General features: G+C 48.3%; 2 protein-coding genes across 4 annotated transcripts in view; one reads left to right on the forward strand and one right to left on the reverse strand.

Annotated features, from left to right (window-relative positions):
- Nucleotides 1–1061: 1061 nt before the first annotated feature.
- On the reverse strand, nt 1062–13174 carry CNOT9 (CCR4-NOT transcription complex subunit 9). 3 transcript variants are annotated; one of them, XM_027879358.1, is made up of 9 exons: nt 13075–13122; nt 12340–12521; nt 8778–8957; nt 7602–7717; nt 6299–6408; nt 5421–5530; nt 4872–4970; nt 2382–2473; nt 1062–1693 (listed from the first exon to the last, which is right to left on the reverse strand). In XM_027879358.1, the coding sequence occupies exons 3-9, from the start codon at nt 8817–8819 to the stop codon at nt 1519–1521; spliced, it is 744 nt and encodes a 247-aa protein (XP_027735159.1). In that variant the 5' UTR covers nt 8820–8957; nt 12340–12521; nt 13075–13122; the 3' UTR covers nt 1062–1518. The 3 variants fall into 3 exon arrangements, with proteins under 3 accessions (XP_027735159.1, XP_027735149.1, XP_027735139.1); XM_027879348.1 differs by lacking the exon at nt 12340–12521 and having other exon boundaries at nt 1062–1687; nt 13075–13174; XM_027879338.1 differs by lacking the exon at nt 12340–12521 and having other exon boundaries at nt 13075–13174.
- Nucleotides 13175–14166: 992 nt separating this feature from the next.
- USP37 (ubiquitin specific peptidase 37) overlaps nt 14167–15427 on the forward strand; it is a 34902-nt gene continuing 33641 nt past the window's right edge. The window contains exon 1 of the mRNA XM_027879398.1: nt 14167–14465. Within this exon, the coding sequence (XP_027735199.1) occupies nt 14310–14465 (156 nt within the window). The 5' untranslated portion in view covers nt 14167–14309. The remainder of the gene's footprint in view (nt 14466–15427) is intronic.

Genomic DNA, 15427 nt, shown 5'->3' on the forward strand with positions numbered 1-15427 from the left:
AGAGACCAGACCAGGAGCAATCTGTGCTGGTTGGGGTTTTACTATTTATTAATCTGAACTTAAAAAAACAAACAAACAAACAAAAATCAAACAGAAGCATTTTAACACTCTGTCAAGGTCAAGGTGAAAAGGAGAGAAAAGAAGGCAATGGTTATAAAACAGGAACCCGAGGGCAAGGAAGAGGCCGTGCCCTTGTTATGCAAGGCTTCCAGAGGAGGAAAGAAGGGAAACGATGGGATTTAAGACACTGTTGGCACGACACTGCAGATGATCAGCAAAATGGGCAACTCGAGGAGGAGGGAGAAATTAAGTAGCTGCCCAGGCTTGCCTGCAGCCAAGAGCAGGCAGAGGAGGCTCTGCTGCAGCATAGCCTGGGAGCTCTGGGGCTGCTTCTGAGAGCCCTCTGTGGCTGCATTAACCCCTTGGCACAGGGAAGGCAGGTAAGCGGCTGCTGGTCCAGTTTAATTGTGCTGGGGCCGAGGCAGACGCCAAGGCGGGTATGAAAGCTGAAATGGATGCACCCGACTGGCAGAGAGGAGCAGGAGGGGAGGGAAGGGAGGAGGGGGCAGGACTGAGGGGCGCCTGGCGGGCAGCAGCAGTGCAGGACATGGCATACCTGGAGCCTGCAGGCAGCAGGGGATCATCAATCGGTGGCCTGCCCACCACCTCAAGGCAGGTGCCGTCACGCTGAGCTCCATTTGCCGAGCCAGCCGTCAGGCCTCCCAGGACTAGATGAGAGGCCAGTACACATCAGCCCCCGGCCGCTGGTCAGCTGCGGAAGTGCACTATTTACAGCACAAGAGCCACAGTCCTGATGTCTTCTCCTTCCCCAGAGTCCTGGGAAGCAAGCTTATGATGCATGGATTCATTGCATGTAATCCACCCCTCCTCTTGAGGCAAGCATGCAGTAGCCCTGCTCCAGCCACTGCCTCTGCGCCAAAGGAAAGGAAGAAAGAAGCTCACTGCGCCAGCTGGATGCAGAGCCAGGAGCAAGGACGTGCTGGTAGGGAAAAAAGCTGTCCCGGGGCTATCTGCAGCTGAGTAGTAGTATTAAGAGGGGATAAAACAACTGGATCAGCTTTTATTCAGTTCACGCATCTAAACAAGACGTGTAAACAAGAAGTGACAAGGAATTGGAGGGATGTGGCGTGCACACCCGGAGTTGTGCACCGCTCGGGCGGAGGCTGAGCTTGCTGGAAGAGGAGACATCTGCACTACCCCCTGCCTGGAGGTGGGGGCAGGGATGCCACCCAAGCCTCCCAGAGAGACTGGGATCTCTACAGATGGTATTTATTGACCTTTTTTGTTTTTGTTTTTTTTTAAGCTGTAGTATCAGCATTTGCTGGTGTTGGGATCCCTGGAGGCGTGCTGCTACAGAGCAGCCCTTTGGCTGGGTGGGATGGTCCGACAGGCTGGCAGCCAGCTGGCGAGCCCAGTTTGTTGCAGAAGAGGTCACCTGTTTCTGGTTCTTTGTAAACCTGAGCTGTTTCTTCCCCAGTTCCCCACCTCCCCCAGCAGTCATTGCGGAGGAAGAGGGATGCCCCGTGGGTCAGTGACTTGACCCTCTTGCAGGTTCTTGACGAGCTGAGCCAGCCAGCGCTTTGTGGTGGTGTCATCCTTCAGGACCTGGGCGAAGGTGGTGTCCTTCAGCTGGTCAGGAAGGCACTGCCTGAGAGCTTCACGTGCCCTACATCAAGAGACAAGAAACGGGGCCCAACAAATAAACTCACAGGGGCAAGGGGGGAGCAAACCCCACTGGGAACAGTGTTCCTTTGCCTGGAGGTCTCCCTGGCAGAAGCAGCCGCGGACAGCACTGAGCAGCAGCACTGCAGCATGTGGCACTCAGCCAGCTAATGCGGCTCCCACTCCTCATGCTAAACCCCACAAAGCCAGCCCCTGCACTCTGACACCTGTCAGTCAAGTGATGAATGCCAGGAGATGCCAAGGCAACAAAGCTGCACACCTGGCAGCTTTGGGCAGAGCTGCTGGTCAGCAGGAGATCAGTTTGTACTCTCTCAACAGAATTTCATCTGTTGGCTTCTACTGACAACAGCTCATTTGATGCAGAAGAGGGGAAGTATAGCATACCTTCCACCTCAGGCCCTCCCCTGTACCTTGTTCAATCTACATTTGAGCTCAGGCAGTTGTGAACTGCACAGCTTGAATTTGCACAAGCCCCAAACAGTCTCTGTTTCTCCCATGTACCACAAATGGTCCTGGGATTTGCAATAAAAAAATCAAAGCAAAAAAACCCACCCATCTTCTACACTGAACTAAGGCTGGCAGACCAGGAACTTTGATTCCCACCAAGAAGGCACTGCGGAAAAGAACTGTGCTTCCAGTGGAGAAGAAGCCCCTGCCCAAACTCCTAAAATGTTTACCTGGGGTTATCGGAAAGGCGAAGGTAGCAGCGGACAACATGTTTCAGCAGCCGTGCTGATGGCTCCTTGGAGAGCTGCAGGACCATTTTACCCTGTTTGACAGAGGCCAGTGCCACCAGTTAAAGTCTTTATAAGAACAGCTTCACGATCAGCAGAGACTGGAAAGGCTGTTAGATCACTCACTCTGGCTTCCCATGCAGCACAGCCCATTACCTTTCCTCTGGATACCCCTACACAGAGCCTGGCACTGCTTGCCAAGATGCCTTTGAGAAGAAGGCATGACTTGGAAAGGGTTCTCCCAGCAGCTTGGGGAAAGCTTGTCTCATCTCTGTTTGGTTTTTCCTTCCCAGGACTGCTTAGTGGTCCAGCCCTTTGTGAGATTAAAGAGAACCTGGGGTTTCTACCACTCGTGGAAACATCCCAAACACTTTGATAAGCTCAGGCTGAGTCACCCCGTGAGGTGTGTTCCCAAGCTCGGCAACACTCCCTGATCTCATCTGCATTCCCTTCATTTCAACACCCTTTTAAGACATTAGCAATAGCCTGGGAAGCCATGCCGAAGGACTGAGCTAACCTACAGCACTTGTAGCATCTGATCCACATCTGGTCTTAGCATGCACCCAAGAGATCTATTTTCTTTCTGCTACATCCCTCATGAAGCTGTTCCAGGGAGGCAAGGGCAGGGCAGATCTCCCTGGCCCAGCTTCCAATCCTCACACTAAGTAGGACTTTGCACATGGCTGCACCTTTGAACATGCCCAGCCAAGCAAACAGTGCAGCTGCCTTCACATGCCTGCTCTGAAGGAATTTAACAGACTGCTCGCTTGTATTGACTTTAGGAGTCAATCAAATCTGCCCAACAAGTTGGGTTTTTTCCTGTAAACTACCTTGGCTAAAGCTAATAATTTTCCTCATTAGCCAAAGTCACCTGTATTTGGATATCCAGGCACTTAGCAATTAGCAGGTCCCTCTCATCTGCCCTTTTGCAAGCTTCCTGTTCCCAGCAATTCCCCAGGATACCAATATTTCTTCGAAATAAAGAACCACAAGCTCCTCCAAAAGCTCCTGGATGGGAAATACTAACTTCCTCTTTTAAAAGCATCTGATACTTGTGTAAAATCTTACTCAGTTACCGGCAGACACGGAAGTACACCAACTCTCATGAAACAGGAGGTACACTAAACTGATTTTTGAAAGCACTATGGAATATTGATCCTGTCAGTGCTTCACCCAATGATGGGACTATACCACAGCTAGGACTTCTTCCATGCTAACACTGCTTTACACACCCACATCCTTCTGTGTTTAAGGAACAATTCATGTCTGGGAATGGTATCGTCTCCTTCCTTCCCCTATTCCAGGGTTTCTAATTATATCCTTCACTTTGCCACTGAGCCAGATGTACTTCCATCGAAGCTGATTTTTTTCTTGAATGCAAAAATCGCATCACATTGAACATTATGAACGTCAGCTCACAATCATTCATATTTTCCTGTTTGTGGGTGAATTAGGAGGTAACATTTTCTTTACATTTGCAAAAACAGACAAATAAATATTCCTAATGAGAGAACAGCATTTAGTCAGAGAACCAGGATTGCTAAGTGCTTAACTTACTGCTGCATTTTCTTCTCCTGAGACTGCTCTTTAAAAAGCAATCAAGTGCATGCAGAAGCATGGCAATAACTATTTCAGGGCAAGCATGTTTCCCTTGGTGAGCTCAGAGATAAAGCTCAAGCTGGGGATATTACTCCTGGGATGAAAAAATTATGAGTACCCAAACTTGTCCATTACAGGAAACAGAGAATGGACAGAAGTTGTCTGCTCTCTCTGTGCTCCAACACAAAAATGAGAGCACATGCAGCAGCCGGTAGGAGCCAGATTCAAAAAGGAAAAAAAGGAGGGTGGCATTCCAGGCAGCAAACAGGAAACCTGTCAAACTCCTTGGTCAAAGACACTGTGGATGCAGAATGTTTCTGTGGGTTCAAGGATAGGAACACTGGGGTTTACAGCACAGAAAACCCACAACTGGCCGCAGAAATCCAAAGCTCAAAGTAGCTGACAGCTGTGAGACTGCTATGAGAACAAGTATCATACACTTGCCCTGCTCCCACTCCTTCACTCAACCTGCTGCTCTTTCAGCCTGTTGTGAGGACAGAGATGGGACATGGATTCATGATCTGAACTGTGTGATCATTCTTACACAAAATTAAATCAATTCACATTCCACTCTGAAAACTCTTTTCCCTTTCTGGAGAGGTTTACTGAGGACTCAGTATGTGTTCTCTTGATATGCAAAATAGAGATATTCAGAGGAAACATGGAAGCAGAGAGCTACAGTGTCACAAGCAATTAGTCCAAGAATGATTTGCCTCCCTCATCCTATGCTCCAGCCAGACAGTAGTAAAGTAGCTGTTGAAGAAGCTGGCTGCTACAGTATAATTTTGTCCTTTTTAAATGCAAAAAAACCCCTTTAAAACCAAATTATCTTACCAGTATCATGGCAACATGGGAAAACCGCTCATAAGTCTGACAGATGTATGCCAGCCCTGTGTCATCCAGGAGGATTTTCTGAAGAATAAACGTAGCAACCTAGAAAGGGAAAAAAAGCAGAAAACAAAGAATATAAACAACTTATCTACCCCGAAAAGGGACAGCCTTTGTGTGGTGCTCTTTTCAAGGCAGCCCCAAAGCTGAAAGGCCTTTCAGTAGGCAGCAAATGCTTTATTCAGTGAAAGTTAAAAGCCAAAAGAAAATGCAGGACAGTACACAATGCTTGGCATCTGTCTAAAGAAAAGAGATGGAGACAAATCAGAGTGTACAAAATGAGTGGATGCAGGTTGCGTAAGACAGCAACTACTGCTGGGCCACTTAAGAGCGGCCTCAGGTTTTGGTTTGTTTGGTTTTTGAGAAGGCTAAAACTCCACCCAGACTTGTCCCACCACTTCCAACAGGACAAAAGCCAACTCTGCAGGGTACCTGCTCCTGGTCAGTAAGGGATGAACAACAAAAAGTCTTTATTAACACAAAAAAAATAGGTACCGTTTTGGAGAGCTCACTGCCAGACTCCATAATGCGTAAGCACAGGGGGATAATTTCTGTTGTCAGTAAGAAATTTATGACTTCTTGCTCATCAGTTTTCACCAAGGCGCCTTGAAGGAGAAACAAAAGACAAAAATCAATCAATAAATTGTTTCAAAAAATCTCACCTTTCAAAGAGGGCCTGGGCTCTGCCATCCCCAGGAACCGTTCAGTCTGAACAGCAGGCAGAGCAACCGTCATCCTAAATATGTTGCTGTGCATAGCTGGAGAAGAAATCATTTTGGCAGCCTAAAAGTAATCAAGCTGGGTTTGGGGGTTGTTTGTTTTTCAGAAAGGGGATACACTCTTGGTTCTCCCTCAGCAGTAACACAAACACAAGAGCTTTATGCCACCCACAACAACCTCGGGGAGAAAAAAGTGCATTTTAAGACCCTCTTACTTCACACATTGAAAGGTTTGAGGTAGAAAGAAGAAAAAAAACAGGCTAAGGGGAAGACAGGGCAAATAAAGCTAAATCAATCAATGACAGAAACCCAAAGAAAACCCAGCCTGCACCCACCCATCCCAATGTCTAGCTGGGAGGGCTGAGGGTGAAGGCATAACAAGTCTGCAGGTGCTTGTACTCACAGAAACATATTTTTGCATTTAGTCTTCAACGGGTTTTTATAAGTGAAAAGCCCACACATTAAGAAGAATTTAGTGGAATTGCCTCCACAACTGATGGAAAAGGAGCAGCTGCTCCTCTTAACACTACAGAACTCGGAAGATGCCAATACAAAGAGACCCCCGACTTTGGTCATGCAGATCTCTTTGCCCAGTGCATGAACTGCTCTAACTCAACAGGAGACCACTGCTCCAGCATTAGTCTGGCTGCTTACCAATCACTCCAAGGCTCGTGAGCCGCAGGTACTCAAACGGACGTGTCTTGCTGACGGTGTGCAGGAAGGGGTACAGGAAGAGAGGGATATGAGCTGCCAGAAAAGCTGACCTGTGGGAAAGGGCGTACACGCAATATGAGCAACAAGGAAAGCAAAGTGAGCATACAATCCAGCACTACCACACAGAGCCTCAGGCTGCTGGACACCACTGCTGCTGCTCCTCAAAAGTGTGTAACAGTTCTATCTCTGATAGAAGGGCATGAAGTAAATTCTGCACTGGGCACAGCACAAAACCTGATCAGAGCACCTGATCTGTCAGCTGCCTGCAGTGCTGCTTCCAGCTGACCAGGAAAAGAGCATGCCCTGCTGTTTTTATTACCTCTTCCTGCTACCCAGACCCTCTGCTTTGTACATTCACCGTCACATTTCACCCTGCAGGCTCTCAGGGGTAAGGACAGTCATCCTCAATGCATGACAGAAATACCAAGTGGCTAACTCTAGGCATCACCAGTTTAAATGTGCACTGACACCTTTTCCCCAAGAGCCTTCACACTGTCTTCTGGCAGTAGTGAAAAATACAGACTGCAGGGAGAAATCTGGAGATTACTCTGCTAGTGGAGGGAAGCTCCCTTGCACAGTCATCCAACATACTTCTTCAATTTTGTTTTCAAATTTAAAATGTAAAGGTGAGTACTGTAAAACTACCCTATTTATTTGGTTATCTCATGGAGGGTTGCTGTGTAACACTGCTTTGCAGCAGCTCAAAAAAAACTTCAGCCATGCTGCTGCTCAGCAAAAATAGAAGCATGAGATTATGGATCCCTGATAGCTACTGATTTCAGTTGAACCAACATCATATTTTCCCCTGCTGACACTGGCTGAGCACAGACTGAGAAAATCCTGCCCATTTCACCCCTTCAACAGCTGGTCTGAATAACTGTAAGCTGCTTGTCTAAATAGATGTAAGCTCATTAAACAAGGATCCTGCACACACACTCAACACAAAGGTGCCCTTAGCTTTGGCTGACCTTCCAAGAGCTGCCACAATTGAATGTTTTGGAAATTTGCAAGACCTTAGGATGATCCAGGGGATGCAATGCATTTAGGACCACCATAAAGCTGTATCCTGATAATCCATGCAAGCAAGTGAAAGCAGAAGGCAGCTATTCATCTACCAGCTTTATGGTCTGTTCCATTTCTCTAAGTAAAAGAGAAAGGAGCTTATGTACTTCTGGAGTCAAACACACAGGCTGAGCTGCCAACATCAACACCTCCAAAAACTCACACATTTGGAAATGCTTACCTCGTTTCAGGGTGTGATGCAACACATTGTAGTAGAGCTAAAGCATTGCAGACTCTGTTGGACTGATGGGCTGTCAAAGTCGGAGGGTTGATGGATGGGTAAATATTTACAATTTCCTAAAAATTAACAGGGATAGAAAAGTTAAAGGAGAAAAATAGCAGAAAGTTACCCCAAAGCATGTGTCCAGCAAGGGACTGTGGTGACAGCAGATGACAGTCTGCTTTCATCAAGCATCACTTTGAAGTTACAATGCAGCCACCATGCTGCCCAGGCAAAGGCAGAGCTGGGTCAGCCAATTTGACAAGGAGTCACAGGAACGCATGCAAACCCTTAGTTTCAGTAAAAAAACAAAGGGTTCATTTGATTTCTTGGCTCTTTATTACTGTAGACTCTGTTTTGAACTTCCAGATCAAAGAGGCATCCTAGAGGCAGAGGACACCCACTCTGCTCACAGTGTAGTTGCTCCTACTCTTCTAACTCAATGCAGGGGAAGCAGCTGAGGTTGAGAAATCCGATTCAGAAATCTGCCTGCTTCCAGCTACAGCTCCCTTGTAATTTTCTTTGCTTGTCAGGGCCACTCAGTCAAGAGTCTGACATTGCCAATGCTGCACTCTTTCTTTCCTCCTTGGAAAGAAATTACCAGATTTGGCATTGAGTGACAGCCAGTCATCAGCTGCAGAGTGGTTTGCCCAGCAACAAGCTGAGCTGCTCAGTTTCACATGAAATGCAGGGACCTTCCCTTGCAAGGGTATCTGCAGCAGTGAGGAGCATTTCCCTGCTGCCTTTCCAGGCAGGGTCCCTGCAAGGGCAACCTTCTGATCAGAAAGTACACTCATGCAAAAGAAACCAAACCTGCAATCTTAGGTGAAAGACTCTCATGGTTCTGCTATAACATTGTTTTAAAAGAAGCAGAATGGGACCCACAGGGAGCTCATACATCCAAGAACATTCCTATTCCCCTCCCAACTATGTAAGCTGTCTAATTAGAAATATCAGTCTCTGCACACATCACCTTGTTAATGATGATTAACAGTAAACAAGCTTCCCACATCTGCTCCCCTCAGACGATCTAACATAGATCATACTCCCAGCAATGGCAGTGCCTCCCCAGGTCCCCACCATGGACACATCAGCTCTGACACGTGCTGGTGCTGCACCACGGGCAGTCTGACCCACCTGAAGGAGTGCTGCGATGGTGCCAAACGAATGCCACAGCATCGGGGCGAGGTCAGGCACAGACTCACGCTTCTTGCTCAGCTCCAGCAGTGCATTCTCCCGTGTCTCAGGGCTGGACAGCTCATTGATCCATTGGTAAATCTTTTCACGGTCAACCTGAGCCAGTGCCGTTGGCACAGGCTGGGAGGGAGACAAGAAAACTTCAGTCCAAACATTTTATCCAGTTCTCAACCAAACCTTTCCACAGCTTGTCAGAATGGCCAAAAAGCTCTGAAGAAACTCCTGACTGGGAGGGTGGGAACTAAAGCTTCTTAAAGATGCACCGGACATGGATCCATCCCTTCCTTGGATTGGTCTTATTACTTCACCTACTGGAAATGCAAAGGTATTACTTTCTGGCCCGACTTGTTGAGACAGTCGCCCTTAATCCTCTTGTCAAGCAGTACCTTGTAGCTTCATTCAGCAGTGTGAGAGCCAAGCTGCTGCCTGCCTGTGCCAGCAGAGCTCCCAGGGTGTGACACACATTCCAGCCAGCTATCCTTTTTTCCACCTGCATTTAGCACACATTCATTTCATGCTTCAAGAGCAAGATTCCACAAATTCAAAGTAAAGCAGATGCTACCTTTTTCCCTCCAAAAACACCCACAACACTGGAAATTGCCAATGGGATTCACCCAATGTACATGAGAAAAACATTCATACAAATAATAGAAAAATTCTCACTACTCCAATACCAGCATGACAGGGGTCACAGCCAGTAACACCTACTGTTCCCAATGTTTCATATTCATCCCAGAGAAGGGTAGATCTGTATTCATAATCAAGACCCATTTTCTACTACTTGGGAGAAATCCAGGATTTCTCTTCTGCCTCTCTTGGAACATCAGGAAGAAAGTACAATCCAGGCAAACAAGTTCTCAAAACAAAAAAAATAGGGAGGAAAAGAGAGACTGTATCATAGTTTCTGTGGAGAAGGCAAGGTACAAGCCTTCCAGTGAAAGTTTCTCTCACTCCTGCTCCTGAGCCAGCCCATGTGCAACCATCCCCCTGTGCCCAGCGATCCCAGATGGGAACAGGACTGTGTTTCCTTCTTTGTTTTTTAACCCTGACTGAAATTCGTCAGGCGCTCACCACAACAGATGTGAGCAGATCCTGTACTGCAATGACAGCAACGCTACCCCCAAGCAGTTCATCACCAAGAGACACAAGAGAATGCAAGGCAGCTCAGGAACTGAAAGTGACTGGAACCAAACCTGAAGCCACATGGCAGAGGCAGGACCAGAACTACTGGAGGGATGGAGAGACTTCTTAAGCTTTGGCAGACACCGGCAGAGCTTTCTGTCTCTATTTCTGTGAAGGTTTCCCTCCTCTGTTCATCCCCATTTTAAATCCATAGTCATGTCCAAAGAGATTCCTCCCCCGCTACAGGATTTCTCTCTCCCCCAGCCATTTTCATCATATTATTTAACCTTAATGCCTATATATAAGCCAATGTAGTGTTATCAATCCCTGTAATCAAGAATTCAAATACCTTTCAGATGTTCATCTTTCCTCTCATCCTCTTTTTTTTCTCACTGTTGTAGGAATAGTATTCTCCAATTTAGTGCTTCCACTGAAGCCACTCCAAACCACAAGCCTCACTCGTTCCCCCCTCTGCCTCCAAGCTACTACAAAAATTAACCCTGTCCTGGCCAGAACCACGACATTCATCTACTCAATTTTAATTTTTTTTTTTTTTTGCAAAATCTCACACTAAATTAGAAATCCTAACAAGTTTATTGTGCCCTTACAGCCGTGAGTGTAATGGCAACTTTTACATTGAAGCTGAAAAAGAGGGGAATCCACACAGCTCATTTGTTTTTATTTGGGATGGTGGAGTGACAAGCAGTGTAGCAATAATGTTGTTACAACGGCATTATCTAAAGCTTCCATCTGTTTTTCTAGACTCACTGGAAGTTTCAGTTCCTGTAAGCTTAAATACATCGACCCTTTAAAAGCACAATCATGTGCTTGTGATCCCTAGAGAACACTAAGTAGATTTTCCACACAATTAAGTTTATGATGTCCAATATCTGCCTTAGCCAGAACAAACTGCTTTTCACAGGCTCTACAATTGCTCCTTTCACTTTAGTTTAAACAGAAAGACATATTTTTTCCTAATTTCCTACTTCATTGCTGTTCCTTCTTCTAGAACCCAAAATTCTGGGGAACCCTGAGGGCCACATAAAACCTGCAAGGTCAAAGACAGAACCCTGCCAGGCAGACTTTCTTTTGAACACAGGGGAAAGTGGAACTTACCAACAGCACCACAGCACAAATTTGCCATCCCTGCACACCGTGAAATACCTTGTAACACCTTCCTCAACAGAAAAAACATTACTTCAAACATCCGTGCCTGATTACACCCCCAACAATCACATAACAAACATATTTACACAAATGGCTTTTCTTTCTAACAGAGCAGTTATTGCTATGCACACTGGTAGAAGTACTGGTCAGCAAAAGCAGAACACTGACTAGCTGGATACATGTGCTTTTTCAACTATCTTGACAGATCATCTGCTTAAAAATACCCAAATGAACTTTGAACTTCCATAGCAGCAAATCAGGTGATTGGAGCTGAGCTTTCAATGCCTTACAGCTATTTACAGCTTGTTACCACAGGTCCTGAGCAAATTTCCAGAGCCAAACTCCCTTCCCTGTCACCTTCAGTCTAACCCAATTAACTAACTGTGGTAGGAAATATTTCAGTACAGGACTACCTGGTAGCATAAACTCTGTATAAATTAAACATGCATTCGAGTGAGTCCTGAAATAAAGCTGATCTCTATTCCTGATGCAAACTTTTTTTTAATATTGTCTTAAAAAAAGAGAGGTGGCTAGAATATACACAGCAGATTAATGGGAGATACATATAATGGGGGTCCTTTGTGCATTTCAACAAACACTTCAGAATCAGATTGCTATAAAGATGTAAATGCTCATTAAGAGAGTTCACCATGATCTTGCACACCCTTCCGTGCTCTGGAAAGCATTACTTTAAATCAGAATATTTGTCAGCACTCCAGGAACCAGCTAAAGTCACGACCACCTGAACAAAGTGGGAAAACTTAAACAGTTCTCTCAACTCCCGTTCATCAGAACTTGGCTCGCTCATCACCTTATTAGTGACCCTTGAGCTAAGTTCACTTGAAACAGCTCTGACTGTTGGTTTTGCAATACCCTTCCCACACCCAGCACACACAAGACACAGTCAGCCCTAGGAAGTCTCACACGCACCACGAAGGTGCATTTGGAGAAGTGAAAACCAAACCACAAACCCACTCAGGTGAGAGATCCGAGACAACAACCACATCCCTCAAACTCAGCTTCCCTTTCTGAACCCACGCAGGCCAAGGCACAGTTCCACTCCTCCCAGCCTGAACATCAGGAACCACATCCCACCTTGGCAGTTCCCTAAGGGGGGTGGGAGCAAGCACCGCCTACAGGAAAAGAGAAGCAAAACAGCCAGCCTCTGCCTTTCCTCCGGCTCACCTACTGCCCTTGAAGTACTTTTCCTTACCTCCTCTTTCCCTCTGCAGTCAAGGCCAGAAGTAAAACAGCTCCCCAGGGGGCAGAGGAGGTGGGTGGGCACCCAGGAGCTGTTGTGAATGAGTGTTTAAAGGTCAATGTAAGAAGGGGTCTATCCTGAACCTTGTGAGGGTCTTCCTTATTATCCTTACCCTTTTCTTCCTCACCCACCCCCTCGCTAATAATTTTTGGGGTTAATTTTTGGTTGTAGATTGATTAATTGATTTTAGATTTTTGCTTGCTTTTTCTCCCTGTACTTTAACCAGCCAGCAAGCAGTAGAGCCAACAAACTTTGTCACCGTTCTGCTCTTACATTAAACCTGCTTTTGTCGATATCATTGCTGGCGATTCTTTAAAGCGACCTTAGAGCACTCATTCGCGACAAGAGGCACCCCCCAGACGCAGGGAGGGAGGAAAGCCCTACGCGATGCACACCAGGCGGAGGAGGCAGAGCCGGAACCCCCAGCGGGAAACCCTCGGACGAGGCAAGCGGCCCCGCGAGGAGCAGAGCCCAGCCCGGAGAAGCCCCGGGGGAGCGGCCGGAGCGAGGATGCTGCCAGAGAGACCCGCGGGGCCGGAGCTCCCCGAGGCTCCGCCGCCCCGCCAGTCCAACTCCGCCCGCCGCGCTCCGGCCGAGGGCGAGGGAACGGCCCCTCGCAGCGACCAGCGGCCTCGCCCCCGCTCCCCGCCCAGCGGGGCTCCTCCCCAGCGCCGTCCCGCGGCTCACCGCGGCCGTGGCCAGGCTGTGCATGGTCGGTGCCGGTGCCAGTGTCCCCTCAGGCCGCCATCGCGGGCCCGGAGCGGCCGCGACCCCTCACCCTCCGCGCGGGGCACGCCGGGAGCGGGGGGGCGGGACGGCGCCTGCGCGAGCCGCTGGCGGGCGCGCGCGCGCAGGGCGCGCCGGGAAGGCGCCGCCGCGCTGACGTGAGCGGGCGCGCGTCGCGCGGCGTCTTGCGCCGCTGCCGCCGCCGGTTCCCGCCATCCGTCCCCGGCCCCGCCCCCACCGGGCCTCACCGGGACTGCCCGGACCCGCCTGCACCGCAGGTACCGCAAGGACCGGGACCCCCCCTCTCCTCCTCCTTAGCCTCCTCCTCCTCCTCCTTCTTCCCGCTCCCCCGGCTGCGCGCCCCTCCCGCCGCGCGGTGCCGCCTCCTCTCAGAGCGGCCCGGCCCGGCCCGGCCCGGCCCGGGCGGCGCTCCCCGTGTCCCCCGTGCGGGCGGGCGAGGGGGGGGAGAGAAGGGAGGTCCGGTCCGCAGGGGAGTGGGGCCGCCATGCCGAGCCGGGCCGAGCCGGGCCGAGCCGAGCCGAGCCGAGCCGAGCCGAGCCGATTGCGGGATGCCCCGGGGATCCTCCCCGGTAGCGCCGCCCCGGCTGAGCGCGGGGCCCGCTCCATTCATTCCGTCGAGTTTTTGCCGGGAATGCACTCCGCCGAGCTGCCCGGGACTGCGGGACTGTGCCTCGCACCGGAGCTTTCCCGGGCGGGAAGCGGGAGGAGCCGGAGATCCACCGCCGGCTGCCCGTGGGTGCAGCACCGTCCGAAAGGAGCTCCCTCTCTCCCTCTTGCGCTTCCTCCGAAGCTTTGGTTCCCGTCTCTTACCGACTTTCTTTGGTCGCTTTCTTTTCCTTCACTTAAATCCGCTGGCGTTGTTTAAAGGATTTTTCGGGGAGTTTTGTGTCTGGAGTTGTATCTGCTCAGCTTTCAGCAGTGAAGAATCAGTGAACTGCTGCCCAAATGGGGGGAGATTTTGTTAATCTAAGTTTCCTTCACTGCTGTCCAGCTCTTTTTCGCTGTGTTTAAAAGTGGCAGTAAAACGGTTCTACTAAACTCCTGTGCAATGTTCAAGCCACGCTTCTGTCTCTCTTTAGCCACTGTTTGGCCTGCCGAGTTATCCGTTTCTCCCTTTTAACAGGTTTTTCAGGCGGAGCACATTTGTTCTTGTTAATTCTTATCCGTGAGAGAGCATGGCTCTGTTAAAGGTCCACGGACCTGTCCGGATGCGCAGCATGCAGACCGGGATTACAAAATGGAAAGAAGGGAGCTTTGAAATTGTGGAGAAGGACAACAAAGTGAGTTTAGTAGTTCACTACAATGTTGGAGGAATTCCAAAGACGTTTCAGGTATGCCAAATATTAAGGCTTTTGTTTTAACAGTGCGTGGATTGTGCTCTCTTGCGAACAGCTGTCCTCTTCAAAGCTATTAAGTGTCACACCAACTTCCCTCTGTCACTGTTTCTTGTTCCTCCTTTCCTGAACACTAATCCCTTTGTGTAGCTCTCCAGTAAATTATTTACAAGTACAGTTAAAGGATCTGCCAAGATGGGCATCAAGATACAACTGAATGGGAAGAACTAAAAAGGCAGAGAGAAGTTACTAAAGTCTACAGCATTGTGGATCATGTTTCAGATTTTTGGAACCTGTAACCTTTCTGTTACTGACACATTTGCCTTATCTGGAGGTGAAGATCCTGAACACTTTGTACTTGCTGCTTTCCCAACTGAAGTGTAATGTTGTTAATACACTGGTAGCCTGTTGCTTGTTTATACAAGGCTCTGCTGAACAGTGGTTGTTACTGTTTTCGGTTTTAAATGCAGATACAGATCACTGTTAAAGGTTCTCTTGAAATATTCAGCCTAAATTTTTCTCATTCTATAGTTATTTTCAGTCCAGGCTTCCTAGCTTCTCTGAAAAAAATGCCCCAAACCAAAAGGGAAGTGTTTTTTTTTTCTCTAAGAAGTATATAATGTTTTAAAGATATGTAAAGGATACAAGAGCAGTTGGAATAAAAAAAAATTCCCATCTTATTTAGCAACTTTGCAACAGCCTCAACTGACCTAAATGTTGGCTTCTGCTTTTTCGTGCCACTGTTGTTTTTTATCAGTTCACCAAGCCTTTCTCTGAGCCATTTATTTCTCTGTGTGGATGCTGTGGAGAAAAGTTCACTTCATTTTTGAAAGATTAGGTTTTGCTGCCTCAGTGTGCTGAAAAGTCTCAGCAAAGAATCTGGAGGCTTGTGTTACCTTGAAATCAAGGCATGAGAAAATCATTAGCTGGGGATGACCCCACCTCTGTTGCTGGAGACT

This window comes from Empidonax traillii, unplaced genomic scaffold, assembly GCF_003031625.1.
Source record: "Empidonax traillii isolate 1590-97213 ecotype Southwest subspecies unplaced genomic scaffold, ASM303162v1 scaffold5:size3517227, whole genome shotgun sequence".
NCBI classification, from domain to species: Eukaryota; Metazoa; Chordata; class Aves; order Passeriformes; family Tyrannidae; genus Empidonax; species Empidonax traillii.

Bases quoted from the DNA above. Each gene is read 5' to 3' on its own strand.
- CNOT9 (XM_027879338.1), bottom strand. From the start codon at position 13,098: ATGCACAGCCTGGCCACGGCCGCG. The intron at 4,971-5,420 runs GTACCTATTTTT...TTCCCTTTCTAG, and splicing joins GCAGTGAGCTCTCCAAAACG to GTTGCTACGTTTATTCTTCA. The intron at 2,474-4,871 runs GTAAGATAATTT...TCTGTCAAACAG, and splicing joins CCCATGTTGCCATGATACTG to GGTAAAATGGTCCTGCAGCT.